Here is a 23,880-nt window from a genome sequence, read left to right on the forward strand (position 1 = left end):
AGATCCTTTTTCAATTTTGTAAAAGACCTGCTGGAATTGATGAAATGAGACTTTTTGAAAGATTTTTTCAAGTTCCGCGAGATGAGACTTTGGCCATGAGATTTTTTCAAGTCACGCCCTCCTCTCAACCATTTTCAACCACGCACACGGTAATCTCACTTCATGTGAATGCTTTTGACAGACACATTTTCTGCTCTTTCAGCCCTTATACATTTTAACGTTTTCCTCACTTTAAGTTCCCAATTAAGGAAGACATATTATGTCCAAATCTTATTGAAAAATTCCATCACGAAGGATTATCAACAGAAAAAAATGAGTGCACAGCAATCCCAATGAAGTCAAACAAATTAACGCCAAAAATGATGATCAGTTTGGTTAAATGTGTTTCAATAGCCTATGATAAAACAGTTGGTGGTGATTGTGCGGAAGATGAAAACATCAACTTACAATTGATATCTACAACCGTTAACACCATCCGGTCTTCCACTGGCCAAATTATTGCAGAAAGAAGGATATAGTACAACTTCCATGGATAACATTACACAACAAAGGAGATATTGATATGCCATTCGTATTAAAACTGTTAGAATAGCTTTTGCAAAGACAATTAACAAATCTCAGAGTCATTTTATTTAATAGAAAGAAACAAAATTCAATCACGGGCAGTTATACGCTGTGTTGTAACAATTCCCATGAAAATAAAAATCTGTTTAAATTCTAAAACTGCATCCCCATACGTGAACAACACAACTGCAAAGAGGTTAGTGCGTAGCGCAGGCACGGGGGTTGGCAAGTGAAGCGAGCCCCCTAGTTTCATAATAATTTCATCGTGTTTCATAATTATTTACTTACATAAAAAAACAAAACATTAAGAGCACAGCTCTTTGTATCACTGGCATACTAAAGACATTAGACAAGCTAGTGTCATCCATACATACTGTATATATATATATATATACATATTTCAGACTTTGATCTCATAAAATATTGGATGAAAATACAGCTTTCCTAGAACGTCAAGACTGATCTTGTTCCGGCTGTTGAGAGAGTCCAGGCTTATAGCCAAATTGTTGTGCTTCTCACGTTTTGATTTTTATTATGGAGTTTACCCTGTTTATTTCCTCTTGTAGATTACAGTCTCAGCCCTAATCTTTTGCCAAAAAGACAGCATACACCTTAAATAAAATAAGCAGTTAACCACATTATTCGCAAGTTAAATTAATTGTAAAGATTTATAAGAACAATGTAACAGGTATCGTTTGACAGGACATAGTGTTCCGAACATCTTCCTTGTGAAACAATCTGATTTTGTGTTTTCACAATCTGCTGTCACTTTGGCACTCGGGTTACACTGAAGTAAAACATGAACAGGAAACACAAACCCAGAACAGCCATCAACTTTCTCTTCATGTCTGCCTGTATCTACAAACTTCTTTCTACCAGGAACTTGCATAACAAGACTACGTCTTAGGGATGCATTTAACACTGGAATGATATTCATCTCGTTCCTTCAAATCTAATACCACAATTAGATTTCAGTCAAAAGACTGTCTCACGCGTAATGAATACTTGACCAAATGTTCACACATCTCTTTTACCATAAATGTTCTTTTTAAAAGCTTTGCCTAAAGCGAAAATAAAATTTGATTGATTTTGAATATTCTATCAAAATGTTTTCTTGTCTTCAGACTTCAAATCTGTGGAAATGCCTCACCTAATGCTGACAGGATGCAGGCCGTCCAAAACACATCTGAAAACACAGAGGTAACAACAAGCAGGCTGGATAGCACATTGCCATACTTCTCCTGGAAGGGATCGATCATTGTCACATACTTTTTGTCTCTCATTGGCTTCACAAAGAAAATGCCACCTGAGGAAATGAAAAAAAAAGATTAAACACTGGGCTTTGTCACTTTGCACCTGCAGATACTTACGCTCTTCATTTTAACATTAAAAAACATACAGGCTGTGTATAAAAAGTTTGTGGGCTGACTTATGCAGGTGTTTTACTACGACAGAGCTATAACTGAGTTAATGTTGCCAGTGGCGTAGCTCGAGTTCGTGCCGCTCGGGGCGGGCCGGTGCTTCAATTTGCCGCCCTCCAACATATCTGAATATGTTAAACTATTTAAATAGAAAATTAAAATGACGTATAGAGAAAAATTAAGATACATTTTGCATAGAATTATTCATATATAAAGAAACAGCAATATTTTTTATATACATTTATAAGCATCAACTAGACAAGAATATAGTATAGACGCACTGATAAGCCATGTTCTAATTATTAGTTTAATATAATTACACTATGGAAACCACAACTAAAGTAGGGTAGGTGGGGATGTTTTCTGCACAGAGCAAGAACGCATTCAGATTAATAACGAAATTATAAATTGTAAATTAGTTGTTTATCTTTCTAGAAATTATTAACGGTGTAATGTTTATGTTTATTTTTGTCATTGCCTCATACATTTCAACTGCTGTGTCTGATGCAGAAGGACAGCCTGAACATTATTTGTCAAGCATTTGTGGTTAAAAAAAAAAAGAGAATTTGACTTTTTTTCATACATGAGTGATATTTTTCCGAACCCTGCTGCTTACACACAAAGCCTTGTGGCCAATAATGCTGCCCCCAAAAATGTGCCGCCTGGGCGAACCGCCCCCTCCAAGCTACGCCACTGAATGTTGCGCCACCACCACCCGATCAAAGCACCGTTAATGGAAAGCCAGAGGTCCACATGACCATCATCATCTAATTCTTCCACGTGAAGCCTGAAAACCATGAAGACTGATTGAGATCATTGATGTTAAGTAGAATGCCTAGTGGGGTCTGGGTGGTCTCGTGGCCTCTGAACCCCTGCAGATTTTGTTTTTCTCCAGCTATCTGAAGTTTTTTTGTTTGTTTATTTTTTCTGTCCTCCCTGGCCATAGGGCCTTACTTTTATTCTATGTTAATTAGTATTTTATTTTTTATATTTTGTCTTTTTTCTCTTTCTTCGTCATGTAAAGCACTTTGAGCTACATCATTTGTATGAAAATGTGCTATATAAATAAATATTGTTGTTGTTGTAGACAACATGAATGAAACTACCTTTCACAGTTTAATGAAAAAACTCTTAATTTCTTAAATCAAAGGCCATTGTTGCAGGATTAGCTCAGCTTTTCCTATGATGTCTCGTTTGACCAGAATTACATATATTTGAAAGTAAAACTGAGGAATAGCAATAATCAATCTTCATTCTTAGGAGCAATCTAATGAGATGAAAACAAGAGTGTGATGAACAATGCTAATACAAAAATGTCAATAAAATCGATCTCTTGGCTTCTCTCCAGTGGGATGCTGTACTCTTATTGCAGCCTACTGTTGATTTCTGCTCAAGCCAATAACAACAACAATGACATTTATTTATATAGCACATTTTCATACAAAAAGTAGCTCAAAGTGCTTTACATAATGAAGAATAAAAAAATAAAAGGCACAGTAAGAAAATAAAATAAGTCAACATTAATTAACATAGAATAAGAGTAAGGTCCGATGGCCAGGGTGGACAGAAAAAACAAAAAAAAAACTCCAGACGGCTGGAGAAAAAAATAAAATCTGTAGGGATTTCAGACCATTAGACTGCCCAGTCCCCTCTGGGCATTCTACCTAACATGCATCCATAACGACATGCATCCATTTTCTGAACACCATTTTTGTGGCAATGTCTTGCTGAATTCTGGAAACTACACAGGGAGCAACAGAAGCAAAGACACAAGCAACTTTGAGAAGAGATCAAGTCGTCACATGGCACACTCTTGCACTCCCATGCAAACACACACATATATATATATATATATATGAGTGCATATACTGCATAATGTTTGGGGATTTTGTTTTGTGTGCATGTATAAAATAATTCATAAATTTATGTAGTGTTTTTAATCTTTAAAAGGGACACGAAACAAATTAAACTGATTGGTGCCTGTCCACACCTATGAGCATAAATGTCTTTGACATATAACAAAAACTCACATAGGTAAAGTCATGTCATGCCATTTCCTTACCCACTTAGTCAAGACCAACGTTGCAGTGCTGGAGCCGATCCCAGCTAGCATAGGGAGAGTATAAGGCAGGAACGAACCCTTAACAGGGTGCCATTCCATCACAAGGTGAACAAACACTCACCCCCCAAACGCACAGTAGGGCCAATTCACCTAACATCCATGTCTTTGGACAATGGGAGGAAACTGGAGCATCTGGACAAAGGGAGAACATGCAAACTCCACGCAGGTAGGACCTGGGACAGGAACTCTGGTTTTCTTACTGTGTGGCAGCAGTGCTACACTTGCCCCCCTTATGTAGGTAAAGTGAAATATACAGACTCTGGGTTGCAAAAATAAACTTTCTGAACACTCTTGTTCTCCTCCCACAATCTGATGATGAGTGTTTTAGGATTATTGTCATCTCTACTAGTACTAGCGATGCTTAGGTCGGCTTTTTTCTACCTGCACACACCTGCAGTTATGAGAAATGAACCCATACCCACATGACTGAAATAAAATCATAAACACATTCGCCCGAACCCATTCTGTTAGTGATAACAGCAAACAACATTTTGAACATTAATCTGATTAACAGAAATATCAGAAACAATCCAAATAATACTACCATAGTCTAAAATTGCAGTCCTAATGGGTCTGTCTTTACCACACAATTAATGATACACAAAGCAGATTAAAAAGGCTGTCAGACATTCATCTTTGGTGGTTCTTTACATGCAAGAATTGCCTCTGTAAATTTGTATAGGTGAGGGAATATTGTTCACTGAAGGGGCAACAGGCTACAGTGCTGCCTATTTGCTTACTGTTTTAAACAATTCTTTTTCTTTGTTATTTTACTGCTTTTAGTCATATATCTAATCTGCTCAAACATCTTTTTTTTTCTGACCTAATCATGCCAGTCCCTTAGGAAAGCCTGCACCCTCCCATAGGTATGAGCCAACCTGCACATCACTAGTTTGTGCCCATTAACAAAATGTTCTCCGTGCCATAAATGGACATTGATTGGCATTTTCCAAAATATTCCAGTCACTTAAACCATTGATTGAGATTAGCTGTCATGGTAAATTGGAAATCATATCTCATGTCCCAAAAGCATTTTAATACTCCATGAGTGTAAAATATGATCTTACCAAGAATTAAGCTGGCTGCATATCCCAAAGGTCCTAAGGCCCAAAACAGGCCCTGTGTTGGGGTGTAGACCACCTCTGCTGTACCCAGGATGTATCCACCGCCAACCCAGGTGGCTGTAGAAAAGACAAGAGTGGAAGAATGGGTTCCTTGTGCAGTTGCTTGTCAAGATGCCCTACTGACTTTAATGGGCAATTACCAGGATTTGTTAGGGGCTCAGAATCCAGTGTGGTCCTAGAATGCATTAAAAGTGCAAAAAACAAAAAAAAAGAAACAAAACAAAACAACAAAAAAAATCCACTGGCTATTTCAGTTAGCGAGAACACCACTGTTGCAATAGTAAAGGGTGATCAGTAGGAAAGTCAAGTCATCTGCTTGCTATGCTTGCCTTGCTAGTGGTTGAGAATAGGGAGCGCCTCACGGTCAGGTACAGGCAGGTTGGCAGGCCCATGACTTGTACTGATAACATCATGAAGTCTGATAGAAGAAGCAGAAGGTCAAGAACCAGGGGACATATTTATTCATGTTTTGAGGGAAGCAAGACACAAATGAAGGAGGAATCCGAGAGACGTCAGAATACAGCAGACAGGGAATGGAGGGTGTCTTGGGAGCAGAACAAACGTGAAGAAGAAATAATGGCAGGTAGTCGAAGGGTAACAGAAATGGTCAGAATGTGGAAAGATTTGAACTTGGTGGTGAATTAAGAATGGACCAAGCTAGTTTTAGTGAGATGATTCTGCAGGACATATTGGAATTTGTTCAGAAGCAAGTGGGATTTATGAAAAAATGAACCAATAAATGAATAACAAATATACAAAACTTCACAAAATTAAACAATCATAGGAACAAGGCAAAAGCAAGACACACCAGTCACCCACACTGAAAACTGCAAATAGGTCCTTGGTGCTGTAGACATTACTTAGTAAAAAGGGACCAGGCAGAAACATGAAACTGAACTACAAACAGCAAACAGCAGCTTTGAAAATAATAATGACATTCACATTTTTGTTGAGCAGATGAACACAGTGGACATTCTAGGTGTGGCGACTGTGGCATTTTCCATGAAAGTCTAGATGCACTAAATTAACTAAGCTCTGACTTGTGACGTTTTACCTTTCCATTTCAGTGCATTCACATCAGTTTCTGGCTGGACTATTCACAGAAATGTGAGGTTGTGTTTTATTACTTTTTCTGTAAAAAAGCAATTAAAGATAAACTGTACATTTTTGTGAAGTAAAGAACAAACTAAACATATTAAATGTTTATAACCTTGCTCCAAGTGCAATTCAACCACAAATATGGCATTTCTGGATGACCAGGTTACATTTTTTATTTCATTCAATTGCCTAAAGTGAAAGGTTAATGTAACGTCACAACATGGAGAATTCAGGTAGCCTTTGTCCAGCTCGTAGTGCACAGTTTGTAGGGTGTTCACATAGAATTTCTGACTTGAAAACTTCAATTTACTGTCTAGGCAATAGCATGCGGACACAGAATTATAGTGATAAGACATGCAAAATGCCAGCGCCCATAAACAGTTGAAACACCAAATTGCAGCACCCATATATACAAATGTTACAAAATAATGGTGCTCATGAAGAAATAATCTTAGAGAATTACATCATTAAAATACTGGTAAAAATAATAAATCAATTATGGAACAAAACTAGAAGGTTATCTGTTTAATGTAAACAGCTAACGTAATTAGATTTTATTTATTTATTTTTTTAATACTTACAAAGGCAAATGACAAAGTAATGACAATCCCCAAGTATACAGCTTCATGGTACACAATTGCACTAAGAGTATGATATAATGCTGTGACACCAGGGAGTGCTAAAAATAAATGGGCAAAATTCATCTTTCAATCTGCATTAATTTTCAGATAGTACATTTGCTTCTCCATTTTGTGTGGATTCAAACATGGGAAGGAAGCGCGCAGAAAGGCAGCAGATATCCAGTGAGCGGTGGTGTTTGGTGCCCTCTACTGGACATCTTGGAAGAAAAACGCGATTTTCTATCGGCAGTAGACGCGTCATATGTAGGTATTCATTAGTCAATCCTTTTTTATTAAGTTTTAAATCGCAGTGGCATGGCTTATACCTCACCAGCGTCAAGCTCCAGGAAGGCACCATCCCTGGCACACTCTTGCTCACAACAACACACCAGTTAATCCAAAAGACAGGCATTGAGATGTGTGAGGAAACTGCAGTACACAAGTAACTAATTTAGTATCAACTACAACTGCAAAATGTAGGATACTTGGGTTTAATACGAGAATTACTTCGACTTACAAAAGTTTCAGCCTTCCAATATTTTGTGTCGGCAACTGAATAAAGAATCCGCTAGAACTGTCACAAGTCAAGTACTGGAGCTTATTGCCTGCTGGTAGTCACAAGTATCATAGATCGTAACACAGGACAGGGCGCCACTGGGCGAACACACACACACACAATAAGGCCAATTTAGCATTGCCAATTCACCTAACCTGCAAAAAATACAACTCCTCCCTTTTCTGGAGCCTCAAGCATCTCCTTACCAGCAACCAACTGCTTCGCCCCCTACAAATCTGGTGCACCTGGCATACTCTAACTCCATCTGTCTATCACAAATGATAGACCTAACCCACCACCCTTGTAACCGCAACAGCCCTTATAAGACGACTCAATGCTCCTGTATAGCATCCGCACAAACTCAGGGAGACACCATTTTGGTACTGCAGGGGGAATTGCCTGCCAAAAACAAAACCCATAACATCATCAAACATAGCATCAATCACAAATAAACATAACTGATCACAGACTAACATAGTCAAACATAATTCCACCCAATCTTGAGGTTATTAATCAAAACAAGAAAAAAGAAACTGTATTATTCCACAAATAAATACATTATATTCCCCTGTGACTGTCTTTCTGGACTCCCAGCCATCGGCGTCTGAGCTAAATCTCGGTGTCAACTTTAAAACCCTGGTCGCCAGTAAACCTGGGAGGTATTTTTCGTACGTGGGTTACTCATTTAGCCTGATGTAATTGTTGACGATTTGGCATGATCCTGGATCTGTCGGTTTTTCGAAACTCTTACAGGATGTGTTGTCATAGCAGCTCATCCAAATCCTCATGTTGTTCTATGTAAACAAGGATTAGCTCACACACTTAATCAATGCCCCTTCTTGAACCGTCACCTTATCGTGGTGGAGGGGTTTGTGTGTCCCAATGATCCTAGGAGCTATGTTGTCCGGGGCTTTATGCCCCTGGTAGGGTCACCCAAGGCAAACTGGTCCTAGGTGAGGGATGAGACAAAGAGCGGTTCAACAAACCTCCAATGAAGAAAAAAAATCTTGGACAACGTTTTCCCTTGCCCGACGCGGGTCACCGGGGCCCCCCTCTGGAGCCAGGCCTGGAGGTGGGGCTCGATGGCGAGCGCCTGGTGGCCGGGCCTGCACCCATGGGGCTCGGCCGGGCACAGCCCGAAGAGGTAACGTGGGGCCTCCTCCCATGGGCTCACCACCTATGGGAGGGGCCAAGGAGGTTGGGTGCAGTGTGAGTTGGGTGGTGACCTAAGACGGGGACCTTGGCGGTCTGATCCTCGGCTACAGAAACTGGCTCTTGGGACGTGGAAAGTCACCTCTCTGAAGGGGAAGGAACCTGAGCTAGTGCGAGAGGTGAGAGGTTCCGGCTAGATATAGAGTCAGACTCACCTCGACGCACAGCTTGGACTCTGGAACCAATCTCCTTGAGAGGGGCTGGACTCTCTACCACTCTGGAGTTGCCCCCGGTGAGAGGCGCGAGCAGGTGTGGGCATACTTATTGCCCCCCAACTTGGAGCCTGTGCATTGGGGTTTACCCCGGTGGACGAGAGGGTGGCCTCCCTCCGCCGGGTGGGGAAGGGTCCTGACTGTTGTTTGTGCGTATGCGCGAACAGCAGTTTGGAGTATCCACCCTTTTGGAGTCTCTGGAGGGGTGCTAGAGGGCATACCTTCTGGGATTCCCTGTTTGCTGGGAGACTTCAATGCTCCGTGGGCAATGACAGTGAGACCTGGAAGGGCGTGATTGGGAGGAATGGCCCCCCCGATCTGAACCCGAGCGGTGTTTTGTTATTGGACTTCTGTGCTCATCACGGATTGTCCATAACGAACACCATGTTCAAGCATAAGGGTGTTCATATGTGCACTTGGCACCAGGACACCCTAGGCCTCAGGTCGATGATCGACTTTGTGGTCGTCGCCGGACTTGCGCCATATGTCTTGGACACTTTCGGGTGAAGAGAGGGCGGAGCTGTCAACTGATCACCACCTGGTGGTGAGTTGGCTTCGATGGTGGGGAAGATGCCGGTCAGACCTGGTAGGCCCAAACGTGTTGTGAGGGTCTGCTGGGAACGGCTGGCAGAGTCCCCTGTCAGAAGTAGCTTCAACTCCCACCTCCGCAGAACTTCAACCACGCCCCGAGGGAGGTGGGGACATTGAGTCCGAATGGGCCATGTTCCGTGCCTCTATTGTTGAGGGGCTGACCGGAGCTGTGGCCAAGGTGGTCGGTGCCTGTCATGGGCAATCCCCAACCCGTTGGTGGACACCGCGGTGAGGGATGCCGTCAAGCTGAAGAAGGAGTCCTATAGGACTTTTTGTCCTGTGGGTCTCTGGAGGCAGCTGATAGGTACCGCAGGCCAAGCGAAGCGGCTTCGGTTGTTGCTGAGGCAAAACTCGGGCATGGGAGGAGTTTGGAGAGGCCATGGAGAACACTTTCGGACGGCTTCGAGGAGATTCTGGTCCACCGGCGCCTCAGGAGGGGAAGCAGTGCAGTGTCAACACCGTATATGGTGGGGATGGTGCCTGCTGACCTCACTCGGACGCTGTGGGTCGGTGGGAGGAGTACTTCAAGACCTCCTCAATCCCACTAACATGCCTTCCATGAGGAAGCAGAGCCTGGGGACTCTGAGGTGGGCTCTCCCATCTCTGGGACTGAAGTCACCGAGGTGGTCAAAAACTCCTTGGTGGCAGGGCCCCGGGTGGATGAGATACCGAGTTCCTTAAGGCTCTGGATGTTGTAGGACTGTCTTGGTTGACACGCCTCTGCAACATCGCATGGACATCGGGACAGTGCCTCTGGATTGGCAGACGGGTGGTGGTCCCCTCTTTAAAAGGGGACCGGAGGGTGTGTTCCAACTATAGAGGGATCACACTCCTCAGCCTCCCTGGAAAAGTCTATTCGGGGTTCTGGAGAGGAGGGTCCGTCGGATAGTGAACCTCGGATTCAGGAGGAACAGTGTGGTTTTGTCCTGGTCGCGAACAGTGGACCAGCTCTTCACCCTTAGCAGAGTCCTGGAGGGTGCATGGGAGTTTGCCCGACCAGTCTACATGTGTTTTGTGGACTTGGAAAAGGCATTCGACCGTGTCCCTCGGGAATCCTGTGGGGTGCTCGGGAGTATGGGGTACGGACCCCTGATAAGAGCTGTTCGGTCTCTGTACAACCGTGTCAGAGCTTGGTCCGCATTGCCGCAGTAAGTCAGCCCGCTTCCAGTGAGAGTTGGACTCCGCCAGGGCTGCCCTTTGTCACCGATTCTGTTCATAACTTTTATGGACAGAATTTCTAGGCGCAGCCAGGGTGTTGAAGGGGTCCGGTTTGGTGGACTCAGGATTGGGTCACTGCTTTTGCAGATGATGTTGTCCTGTTTGCTTCATCAGGCGTGATCTTCAGCTCTCTGGATCCGTTCGCAGCTGAGTGTGAAGCGGCTGGGATGAGAATCAGCACCTCCAAGTCCGAGACCATGGTCCTCAGCCGGAAAAGGGTGGAGTGCCCTCTCGGGGTTAGGGGAGAGATCCTGCCCCAAGTGGAGGAGTTCAAGTATCAGGGGGTCTTGTTCACGAGTGAGGGAAGAATGGACCGTGAGATCGACAGGCCGATCGGTGCGGCAACCGCAGTGATGCGAGCTCTGCATCGGTCTGTCGTGGTGAAAAAGAGCTAAGCCGTAAGGCAAAGCTCTCAATTTACCAGTCGATCTACGTCCTACCCTCACCTATGGTCATGAGCTATGGGTAGTGACCGAAAGAACGAAATCACGAATACAAGCGGCTGAAATGAGTTTCCTCCGCAGGGTGTCTGGGCTTTCCCTTAAAGATAGGGTGAGAAGCTCAGTCATCCGGGAGGGGCTCAGAGTAGAGCCGCTGCTCCTCCGCATCGAGAGGAGTCAGATGAGGTGGCTCAGGCATCTGATCAGGATGCCTCCTGGACTCCTCCCTGGTGAGGTGTTCCAGGCACGTCCAACCGGGAGAAGGCCCCGAGGAAGACCCAGGACACGCTGGAGGAACTATGTCTCCGGCTGGCCTGGGAACGCCTTTGGGATTCTCCCGAAGAGCTGGAAAAAGTGGCCAGGGAGAGGGAAGTCTGGGGCTATCTGCTTAAGCTGCTGCCCCCGAGACCCGACCCTGGATAAGCAGAAGAGGATGGATGGATGGACTTAATCAGTGTCCGTGCATGGAATTCATTCAGTCATGGCTTCACCGTTCATGCATGAGCAACCAATTGATATCGGTGTGCAAATTATAAGAAGAGAATTTCATATAGAGAGGGTTTTGCGTGATCGGCAAGATACTTTCTTGCTCCGGAGGAAATTCTTTTCAAAAGATACCGTTTTAGCCGAGGGGGAATATTGTACCTCAAAGATTTATTAGCACCTTATATTCAATGTCAAACTAGGCGAAGTCGGACTCTCACAACCACACAGACAGTATGCATTTCTTTGAGGTTTTTTGCAAGCGGCACTTTTTTATATACTGTAGGCGATGCTGAAAATCTATCTAAAAGTGCAGTTTGCCAGGCAATTCGTAAAGTCTGTTTGGCTCTGAAATATTTCCTTTAGGTTTTCATAGTGTTTCCTGGACACCTGCGTGTGCAGACAATAAATAAGGCGTTTCATGCCATTGCAGGTACACAGGCAGAAACACCCACAGTTCCATAAAGAATCTCACAATCAGCCTAACATTCTCATTACCCAGGATTTCCAAATGTGATTGGGGCACATGGGACTGATCAGAGCGGAGTTTGATCAAACATTATTTGGAAAATGTATCTCTCCTCCTGATGAATAATCAGACACAGTGTCTTCATCAAATATTTGACCTTCGGCAATATCTCGTTGGTCAGACACAACTTCTAGGGATATGACATTCCCTGCAACTGACCCAACAAAAAAAATGAGGGCTATATGGAACATTCCTAAGGCACACATTGAGGACAAATATATGCAATGACCATCCTTTAGCTGAAATGAAGCGACCACTGCATCCTGCCACTGGTTCTGAGGAGGAGCTTCCCCCTGGAATGCACTCAGAAACAGGACAATGGGCATTTTGCTGGAGAGCCAACTCTGCTGCAGGGGTTAGATCTGGACCGCGTGGACCTCCACCTGTTTTTTGCTTGTCTGCCTTCTTATTAGCTTTAAAATTAATGTTTTTTATATTATATATGATTCTTTATGTCAACAATTCTTTAAATAGTTATATACCAATATTTACCAGTTTGAAGTATATTATTGTACTTCACTTTAACCTGTTCCCATGTTCTCCTTGTGCTCATGTTTGATCTGGAATTATGACATATTAAATAATTAATCGGACACATAGGAAATGAAACGCTGCATTCAGTAAGTACAATGCATACTACTTATCGTTTAATTTGTCGGACACTTTTTGCCAGCCGTTTTTTCTGGTTTGGGCTGCAGTGTTACCCCTTGTACATATTAAATCTTGAAATTCTTCATATCCTTCGAGTAAAAAGAAGGTCCTGCTCCGCTTGTGTGGAAAAATGCGCCCGTTCTTTCGTCATTTTGTTACAGCCTATCAAAGACTTGCTGATCATGTTTTCTAGACTCAATATATACGGGCGCGCATTTATCTCGGATGAGTAGGTCCAGCTAAACTAATCAACTACACGGCTGCGTTTGAAGAACCGACCTATCCCGGATGAGTTTCACCGGCATTAACTCATCTAAGAATGAGGCATCTGATCTCGAATGATTTAAGTGACGTACGGACTCTGTTGGGTAATATGCGCAAATCCTGTGGCTGAAACTAACGGTGGAAGGTCGGAAAATAGAGAAACAAACGGCCGGCAAGTCCCAAATCTTTCCAGATATTTTTATATTCCACTATAAACTATCTGACAATTATTTTTTAACGCTTATGGAGGGTCTTGGTTGTCTCTGTCAGGTTGTGCTGTGCTGCGTTGGCGTCTAATGGTAAGGCTATGGCGTTACAGGGTCAAGTTAGTTGAAATGTGGACATTAGTTTCACAAGAATTGTTTGCTTTACAGTGCCATTTACTCGGAGGCTTGACCCAGGGGGCTGGGGTCGGCACTGCCCCCAGAGACAAGCCGTGCCCACCCTGCGAAATGCTCTGTCTGTCCAATGAAAACTCTGGAGAAGAATAACATTTGATTTTCACAGTTCACTTCGCCGCACATTTTGCAGCACGTTTTGAACCAGTTGACCGCATTCTTTAAGTACAACAGCATATACGCTCCATTCTTCTTTTATTTTCTGGTTGGTAACACCAAAGGCTATGCATAGGTGGCTTATTAAAAAGCAGACATCTTCAACCTCTGTCCCTCTGCGAGCTGCTGGCTCCATGGTTGAGCCCAGCACCGCCTCTACCAACACGCAACAGAGCGCACCCACGTCGGGAACTGAAACTCCAAAAGATGTAGATAAGCCTACACAATCCTCCAGCTCTGTGCCCGTGTCGGGTACTCCAAACCTCTGCCTTCAACAAAATATCCGGTCTGCCTGACTTAAATATGGATAGCCCATCCCAGCCCATTTTAATTAATTATCCCAAACGCACATTCGGAAAGACACTCAGATGTTTTAGTGCAAGCTGGTATCAGTCCCGACAATGGCTTTAATATTCTGTTGTCCGTGATGCCAGCCTTTGCTTTGTCTGCCGCAAATCTAGTGCTTCCAATTCGGACCGCGAGGACATATTCACCAAACAAGGCTACACTAATTGGAAAAAAGCTCTAAAAAAGACGGTGGCGGCTTCCACAAACACGCGTCTAGTATCCCGCACGTCAGAGCCATGTCTGCATGGCAAGAGTATCGGCGCCGGGCAGAGACGATTGAAAGCATAGTTCAACTACTGGGTCCAACCCAGATAGAAAAGAACAGATATTATGTGAAAAGCATTGGGGAGGCCGTTCAGTTCCTTGCAGTCAATGAACTGGCTTTGCGTGGTCACAATCACGAAGAGACTTTTCCTTAAGTTTTTTGATTACACAATCAAAAAAGATGCCAAACTTGCAGACATTGTAAAATACATCCCAGACAACGCAAAATACACATCCAATGTAATTCAAAATGAAATAATTGAGACTCTTGCCAAAATGGTGGTAAAAGATATCAGGACCAAATATGAAAAAGCTGACTCTCCTGGATTTTGCATTAAAAGTGATGGTACCAGGGATTGCAGTCACACAGAGAATTTGTCTGTAGTGATTAGATTTGTCCAGAACTCCATCCCCGAAGAACACCTGATTGGTTTAATTCAACTGAATCAGCTTGATACTGAATATATTTGTAACCAAATTCTGTCACATCTCTCTGAGTTAGGTTACAGCCCAGACAATTTAGTGTGTCAGTGTTTTGATGGTACTTCTGTCACGTCTGGGGCAAGGGGTGGTGTCCAGGCTTTGTTACAAAACAAAGTTGGTAAGTATATTCCATATGTACACTGCTACAACCACCATCTCCATTTACCAGTGAAACATGCAATAGAATCAGAACCTCTGGCTAAGAAGTTCTTTGACTGGTTAAATTAATTGTTTCACACACATACAATATACCCACACTGGCAAGACTTCTAGAAATATGATGGACCAGTCATTATGATGTCACAAAGTCCATTGTCAACAATGAGGAAGCTATAAGGGGGCTTCTCTCAGAGGTAGCAGAGGCATGTGGTCTTTTGACCCAATTAAAAAAGCAGAATTTCTTCAATACAGGAAAATTCCTCCTTCATGTGCTTGGTGTGCTGAAACCAGCCAATGCAATTCTACAGGCACATACAGTGGATTTGTGCACTGCTGGGGAGGTGGTGACAGTTTCACTGGCCACACTGAAGAAGATGAGATGCAACTCATTCTGGGAGGAGCATTTCTCTCATGTTCAGCATTCCTGATAGAGCTATTGTGGAAATGGAGACAAGATTATCTCTGAGAAATGTTGAATTATTGAGGGCCACATCACTTCTTCTGCCAAAATCAGAATTATTTCTTGATCATTCTCTCCTGAAACCACTTCAGGCACTTGCAGGCACAGAGCAAAACAGCATGAGCTTGCAAAATGAAATTGCTGTGGCAAAAGCAATGTTGATTAATAAACTGCCAGCTGATGCTAATCTCTCTGAAGTATGCAAATGCATTCAGCAGTACAAAGAGGCCTTTCCTATGATGTAATTCGCTATATGTCACAGCACTCATCATTGGTGTGTCTTCAATTGCGTGCGAAAGTTCTTTCTCTACTTTGAACTGCATTCTCACTCCACTCCACCGAACAATGCTGCATTTAAGGAAGAGAAATTTAGTAATTCTGGCACATGAGAAAAACATCACAGAAAATCTAGACATGAATGAATTTATTTCAGAATTTGCCAAGAGTAACTGCAGACCGGTCCTGTAGATAATATCTAGGTTAAACACTGGAAACTGATATCCTATAGCCTCCCTAATGACTACAATGAGCCACGTTTCTGTTCTTGCTCTCATATGTTGTATACATATGACTTTATTGATATTGACCTTGTACATGTAGTTCTATATTTGTTCACAAAAAATAATACAAGTTCCATTGTCTCTGTTAATTTTATTGAACAATAGGTTATGATTTATGCCACAATGTTTGCTTTTATATGTTATATAAAACTATGTTATTATTATTTGACCCCCCTACAAAAATGGGGATGGATGGATGGATATTTTTTGCCCCCCCAGACAAGCCAAATGCCCACCCACACATGATGTTCTGGTCACACCTCTGCATTTACTTCTTCGTTGTTTGAACAAATTCATATTAGTGTCACACAGTGTAATTTATATATTTAAGTATATTAATGAAATTAGTTCAACAGATTATTTTAACAGAATGCCTGCTGCCAATCCATCGCAGAGCTCATTCACCAATTAACATAACATGGACATCTTGGGAGTTGTCAAAGAAAAACTGGAGTACTGTACCTTGCAGAAAGCCTCAACAGACAGCAATAAAGTGCAAGATTTAAAAACAAGACGCTAAATGAATGGGGTTACCAACTGTGCCACACCAAAAAAGAAATAAACCAGCTAAAAAACAAAAGCCAAAGCCACATGTCCGTAATGAGGTGGATTAAGAAATGATTCAGACCCCTGCACTTTCTGTACACTTAATTGTGTTATAGACTTAATTTTAAATGAATTAATATGCCACTTTTGTTCATCAATCTACACTTAATTTTTGTTATGGAAAACTGAAAAACTGATCTGAAATGTTTTACATATCAAATCAAAATCAAAAAATGAAATCTCTTCACTCGAGCAAAGCATGCAATTATTCAACTTAAAATTATATATTTTGAACGCATCGTTCTCATTTAAAATTGTCCAAAATGTTTCCCAGGCACAATCCAACCTGCAAACGTTGCAATCAAGTTCCAGCCTCACTGGGCCATATGTTGTGGGTGTGTACCAAATTAAAATCATTTTGGACAAAAATTTTGAAATGCCTCTCAGACAGCCTGGGAGTCACAGTCCCTACTAATCCACTAACAGCTGTGTTTGGTGTACTTCCAGATGGGCGTAAAGTGGACACGGACAATATTAGCACTGTAAAAGGCGCTATATAGCGCCCAACCCAGCACAGACCACGCAGAGGCAACGTGTACAAAACACACAGGCTTTTATTTTTCTTCAGCTGTGTGACACGTCTTCCCCGTGCCACACAGCCCAAACACAGTCCAAAGCACCAAACAAAACACACACCACAATTCTCCTTCACCTTTTCTTCCACCACTCCTCTGCAAGCTTACTCCTCCTCCTCCCAACCCTGGCTCCCCGAGTGGTGGTGGCTGGGCCCTTTTATAGCCCACCCGGAAGCGTTCCAGGTGATTAACCACCTGGTCCTAATTGAACTTCCGGGCGGGGCTGAAGGCTCGTCCAGCCGGGCTGTGGGAAGCAGGCAGCTCCCCCTAGCGGCCATGCCAGACCCCAACCAAGCTGCGGAGGACTCCATCTCCCATGGAGCCCTGCGTGCGGTTGGGGAGTCACCGTCGGCCAGGGAGGTTGCCACCAAGCGTCCCGGGGGAGGTATTGGACTGCCCATGGCGGCTCCCCGGAACATAAGTAGCAGGGGCGTCCCTGCCGGGCATGGGACCCGGCTGTCCTTCACAGCACATAGACTTATCTTGCTCAGCTGGAAGAATCCTAACTCACCTCTTTTAATTTAGTGGATAACTGATGTTATATATTATCTAAAATTAGAAAAAAATCAAATTCTCACTTAGAGGATCTGTACACAATGTTTTCAAAACCTGGCAGAATCTGATAAATATCATATCAGAATGAACATTTAAAGTGAGGAAGTGGATTCTCTCTCATTCACTCATTTATTTATTTATTAATATATTTTTACTATTATTAAAGTGCTACTCTACTGACCTAGCTCTCTTTCTCATGGGTGGGGGGGTCAATTTGTTTCAAACCTAGTTTTTTTTAAACTTGACTTGCATATATGTAATGTTTTTTGATTTTAATAAAATAAAGTAAAAATGAACAAAATTTATTTTGATTATTTTATTTATGTTAATGCTACTTTTTTTGATTATGTGCATTATTCTTTGTTTTAGTTTATGTATGTAAGACGCCTGTCATATGATTCATGTCTTTTTTGGGTGGTCCCTCAAGAGGCAGGGTCACCTGGTAATTACTACCAGGTTCTGCCCTATAAATCTGGAGGGTCTCCCACAGTTTCTGGAAGTTTATTTTGAATATGTCTGGGAGTGGAGAGTTTACTTGTGCCTTTCTCTGTGCTGTCGTGTATTACTGGAACTTTTACCTGTTTGGTCTGTTTTTGACCTTGTTCTAGATTCTGTATTGGAACTTTATTTGCCTGAATTTCCTTTTGTTTAAAGTAATTTTATTTTGTCTTTTGTGATCTACAGAACTTGCTTTTGTTTCAGAGCAGTTTTGTGGAAATAAATCTTTTTATTTTATAAAGTTATGCATTTGCCTTTGTTACTAGCCAAATTTGACCTTTTTACTCTTCTAGTGGCCAATTTCTGAAGTGTTTTAGAGTTCTTTAAATGTCCCCATATACTTTTAGTGAAGAGTGGCTTCTTTCAAGCCACTCTATCATAAAAACCCATTTGATGAAGTGCTAAGACGGCCATCCTTACAACTCTTCTCTCATCTCAGAAGAGGTCTCCTGAAGCTCTGTTAGAGTGACCTTTGGTTCTTTGTCACCTCTCTGACCAAGGCCCTTCTTGCCTGGCTACTCAGTTTAGCCAGATGGTCAGCTCAAGGAAGAGTCCTGGTAGTTCCAAACTTCTTCATTTCACAATTAATTGAGGCCACTGTGCTGTTGGAAACACTCAAAGCTTTAGGAATGGTTTTATACCCTTGACCTCCTCTATGCCTGACCACAATTTGATCGCAGAGGTCTTCAGAAAGTTCCTTGGACTTCCTGAATAATTTCTGAATCCACTGTAAGTAGATAACATTAAAGGAAGAATCTTATCCAGTATATCTTTCTTTTCTCCTAGAGTGTAGCCCACTGCCTTCAGACTCTGACTCTCCGATGTTAGGTGGTGGGCTCCTTTTTAACCTGGAGCCAGGCATTGCTTCTGGTCCTCTTGGAAGCACTTCCGAGTGATATGGAAACCAGGGAGGTCCTCACCTGACACTGCCCTCTAATGACACTCAGGGACCCCAACAGGGTTACACTTCAGGTCTCCAATTCCCATGTATTCCTGCAGGTGTCCAAACTGGAATGCCATGGAAGGATCACTGTCACCTGTTGTATGGGGGATGGAATGACACCTGGGCATAGGGCACAAGGCAGGAACAAACCCTGGACAGGGCACCGATCCACCATAAGGGTAAACAGCGACACACACTCACACAAACAAACACACTCACACATGCACAACAAACATATACTGTACATTAGGACCAATTAAACGTCAACAATTCATCCAACTTGCATGTCTTTGGACAGTGGACCTTGACCAGGGGCATCATGTATAAATGGTGCATACACACAAAAATGTTGCATACTCTTGTTTCCATGTTCAAATTGTGATGTATAAAACCTAAACTTGGCATAAAGCCACGTACATTTCCACGGTAGCTCATACCCTGGCATACGCAATTTGTGGGCTCGGTTTTGCAGACTGGCAGCATCCAGCTTCAAAGCAGTGCTACTGTTCCAGTGTGGTTTTCCTTTCTTTTTTAGATCCACATCCCTGACATGGCTTTATAAATACACTGAAATTAACCACATATTGTTTATTAGTTTAATGCATCTGAATTTAATTAACCAGTAACAATATAATGGTCCATGGAATGGCCAAACTATTCTAAATACCATAGCTGTTTTAGCGTTGTTACTCTAACTTCACCTTCTTCTTCTTCTTTCAGCTGCTCCCGTTAGGGGCTGCCACAGCGGATCATCTTTTTCCATATTACTCTCACTGCACCACTCAGAGTATTTATATCACTGTATCTGAGTGGGGAATCACAGATCTACTGCAGCTGATCAGAAAGAGAATTATTGGTATACAGCATCAAGCACACGCTGCCTCAGCCATGCTGTCTATCGAACTGCTCTCATACGGAAAACACTTCAGAACCTTTCCTCGTGGTTCAGAAACAGTTTCATCCCAAGAACTATAAACTCACTCAATCAGTCCATCTAGTGCTCCTTGTAAAATGCTTTGTACTTATTAGTACAATCACCTCACTGTAAACTTGTACTACAGTTATAATATTGCACAACATAAGGCACTTTATAAAGCCCGTATTTACATATGATGACAATATCATTTTTAAGATGAAATGCAACAAAATATGTTTATTATATTATACAGATAAAACTTTAACTTCATTTAAATAATCTATATTGTTAATAAATAAACATGTGAGGACACAGTGCTGCAGCGCTAGCAAGCCGCTGGCACTCCGTTCACAGATTGCTCCTGCCTCGCTCTGTATTCTTGCTGGGACTAGAACGACACTGGAAGGATAGATGGATGGAATAATTAATCATGTACTACAAAGATATTTCAATGTTCCTTAAATGTTTTGTAGAATCTGTATTCTCAGCTTACAGATGGCTTATTGTTTATTACAGAGCTGATTGTGTGGCGATTGGGTATTTGGAGAAGGAAAAGTAAGGACAGGAATTGGGGGTTAGTACGTTTGAAAGAGACAGTACTGCTACAATAAATTATTTCATTGAAGGTCGTGCACGGCGCAGCAAGCATCTTGCGTGAGACATGAACAATCACTGCTCCACCGTGTTCCCATGTTTAATAAATAAAATAATAAATTCTGGGAGGAATTTGGCGAGTGGCAGCAGGCATGTGCACGTGTGTTACTTTTTACGCTGATCGGGGTTTATGGAGCGGAAGAACATGGAAGTTGGACACAGATGCACAGATTTATGCTACTGGATTTTTTTCTGCGTACACACATTTCCACTTTTGTCCTTATGCCATGTTTTAGTGCGAATTCTATGCACAGTGTTATGCATGAGGCCCCAGGACTCTTTTAATGATCTGGGGCCTCATGTATAACGCCGTGCGTAGAATTCGCACTAAAACATGACATAGGCATAAAAGCCGAAATCTGCTTACGCACAGAAAATTCCAGATGCAGGAATCTGTGCGTACTCCAACTTCCGTGTTCTTCCGCTCCTTAAATCCCGATCAGCTTGAAAACTAACGCACATGCACACGCCTTCTGTCCCGCCCCGTCTCCTCCCAGAATTATGGCTCTTTGAATATGCAAATCAATATAAATAGACCTTAAGCTCAGCGTTCTGTGAAAAGGCAATGGCAAAAGAAAGAGGGAAAACAAGAATTTCAGTCGAACACCAAGTGGAGGCAAAGAAAAACGTACTATTTGTTGATTTAAACAGTGGTATAATCAACAAAAGGAAGTTGATCGAGTGACATAGTGTGTTGGAGAAACAAGCTCAAGTTCACAAAGTCGCACAGTGCCCGACATAAAAAAGAAGTTGTCACATGTCAATGTCGCCATGAAAAGGCGAGATGTAGCCCACTGTCTGAGTGTCATATGGAAGCTTATTAGGGTACAGTGAGAAAAAAAGGCACAAAAGTAGGAAAAAAGCATGAAATGTTAACTTCAATCTCGAAATATCCACTTTAATCACGTAGTTTATTTTGTCATTAAAGTAGAACATAAACTTCATCTTAAAATCATTTAATTTACTAGTTTCTCAAATCCCATCATAACTAAAGTAGCACGTTAAATGCTTTGTTATGTATTTGATCTTCTATGTGCTCTATGTGTGTGAATCACTACATTCTTCCGTTCTTTCTCTTTTTCCGACAGGACACAGAATCCATTCCATTCGTGATATTACAGCTCTCTGAATAATTAAAATACTGAGATGTATACGTGATATCATTTTCATGATGATAGGAGTTAAAGCATGTTATTAAGAACACAATGGTTCGGTGATTGTTTATGTCTCATACAAGATGCTCCTGCGCCATGCGCGACCTTCGATGGAATAATTTAGCAGTCCTGTCTCTTTCAAACGTACTAACCTTCAATTCTTGTCCTTACCTTTTTTCCCCCAAATATCCAAGCTCTGTAATAGACGTTAAGCCATCTGTAAGCTTACAACGATGATTCTTCAAAACTTTTAAGGAACATTGAAATATCTTCATAGTACGTGTTTAATTATTCTATCCATCTATCCTTCCAGTGTCGCGCCAGTCTCGGCAAATATATAGCGCGAGGTAGGAACAATACGTGAACATGCAAGCGCTGGTGTACCGTGTCCTCACATGTTTAATTATTAACAATATACAGTAGACTATTTAAATGAAGTTATTAAAATTTTATCTGTATAATATAATCAACATATTTTGCTCCATTTCATCTTACAAATGATATCATCATCATATGTAAATACGCGCTTTATAAAGTGGCGCAGGTTGTGCAATATTGTAACTGTAGAGCAAACAGTTCTACAAGGAGCAGGTGATTGAGTTCGTTTATAGTTCTTGGGATGAAACTGTTTCTGAACCGCAAGGTCCATACAGGAAAGGCTTTGAAACGTTTTGCTGTGGCTTTGGCCGCATGTGCCTGATGCTCTAATACCGATAATTCTCTTTCCGATCAGCTGCTGCTGTGATTCACACTCAGATACAGTGATATAAATACTCCGAGTGGTGCAGTGAGAGTAATATGGAAAAAGATGATCCGCAGTAGCAACTCCTAACAGTCGAAAGAAGAAGGTGCAGTGAGAGTAACAACGCTAAAGCAGTTATGGTATTTGGAATACTATGGCTGTTCCCTGGGCCATTATATTGTTACAAGTTAATTACAATCAGATGCGTTACACTAATAAGCAATATGCGGTTAGTTTCAGTATATTTATAAAGCCGCGGCAGGAATGTGGTTCAAAAGGGTAACCACACAGGAACAGTAGCACTGCTTTGACGCTGGGTGCTGCCAGTCTGCAAAACCGAGCGGAGAACTTGCGTATCGACAAGGCATGAGGTACCGTGGAAAAGTGCGTGGCTTTACGCCAAGTGTAGGTTTTATACATCGCAATTTGAACGTGGAAAAGTTCTTACGCAACATTTCTGTGCGTACGCACCGTTTATACATGAGGCCCCAGGTGATTTTATGCTTTAAATAAAATCTGCTGTGATGCATTTTGCTCATTTTTCCAAAGCTCTTTATGTTTAGAATTAATTTCAAAGGTGCTATGTAAGAATCTGTTAATATGTTATTGGATAATTGAGTATTGCAATGATCTCAGAGGAAAAAAAGAAATCAGATAGAATGTAGATGTCTTGGTGGGTGGGTGGGGTGCCAGTCGGGTGCAATAATGGCTCTGGTGACTCAACCCTTCTTGGCCACAAGACCTTTTGTTTAGCTCAGCATACCAGTCTTCAGTTTGAGGATGCCATGGGAAGGAATGGTGTCTACACAATTGTTGTTCTGTTTCAAAGAAAGATGAGAGCTCAATATGAGTCCATTACACCCACCTTAAAATGAGCCCACCCAAGGCTGCCCAAGACAGAAAGTGTGACACTCACCAGTCAATGTAAAAACGCCCACCCAGGCATTGAGGTTCCTTCCTCCCACTATAGTCACTTCACTCTTCTCTCCAGAGCATTTCTTCTCCTCCTTCTTAGACCTTTTAGAAGCCCAGATGCCAATAACCAAAATGATGATGTAAAAGGCAATAACAGCACCCAGACCTGGGATGTTGACAGCCATGTTTTACTGTACTATGGTTATTAAGGATGTTGGCAAAAAATTTCAATAAAATAGCTGTGAGCTGTCATAGGAAGAGAATCTGAGGGCCACTACCTGATGGTCTGCAGAGGCGTAATACTCACTCCCATATACCCTGGAAAACAGGTTATAACTGAACTTTACACTGAATTTGTTGTCTGTGTGCTCAGATGATCATTGGCCACA

General features: G+C 42.2%; 1 protein-coding gene across 1 annotated transcript in view; it reads right to left on the reverse strand.

Annotated features, from left to right (window-relative positions):
• LOC120524381 (high-affinity choline transporter 1-like) overlaps positions 1-23,676 on the reverse strand; it is a 36,284-nt gene extending 12,608 nt beyond the window's left edge. The window contains exons 1-3 of the mRNA XM_039746238.1: positions 23,493-23,676; positions 5,175-5,288; positions 1,715-1,870 (exon numbers count right to left, since the gene is read on the reverse strand). Coding sequence (XP_039602172.1) covers positions 1,715-1,870; positions 5,175-5,288; positions 23,493-23,676 — 454 coding nt within the window. The remainder of the gene's footprint in view (positions 1-1,714; positions 1,871-5,174; positions 5,289-23,492) is intronic.
• Positions 23,677-23,880: the final 204 nt, after the last annotated feature.

Source organism: Polypterus senegalus, chromosome 2, assembly GCF_016835505.1.
Source record: "Polypterus senegalus isolate Bchr_013 chromosome 2, ASM1683550v1, whole genome shotgun sequence".
NCBI lineage: Eukaryota > Metazoa > Chordata > Cladistia > Polypteriformes > Polypteridae > Polypterus > Polypterus senegalus.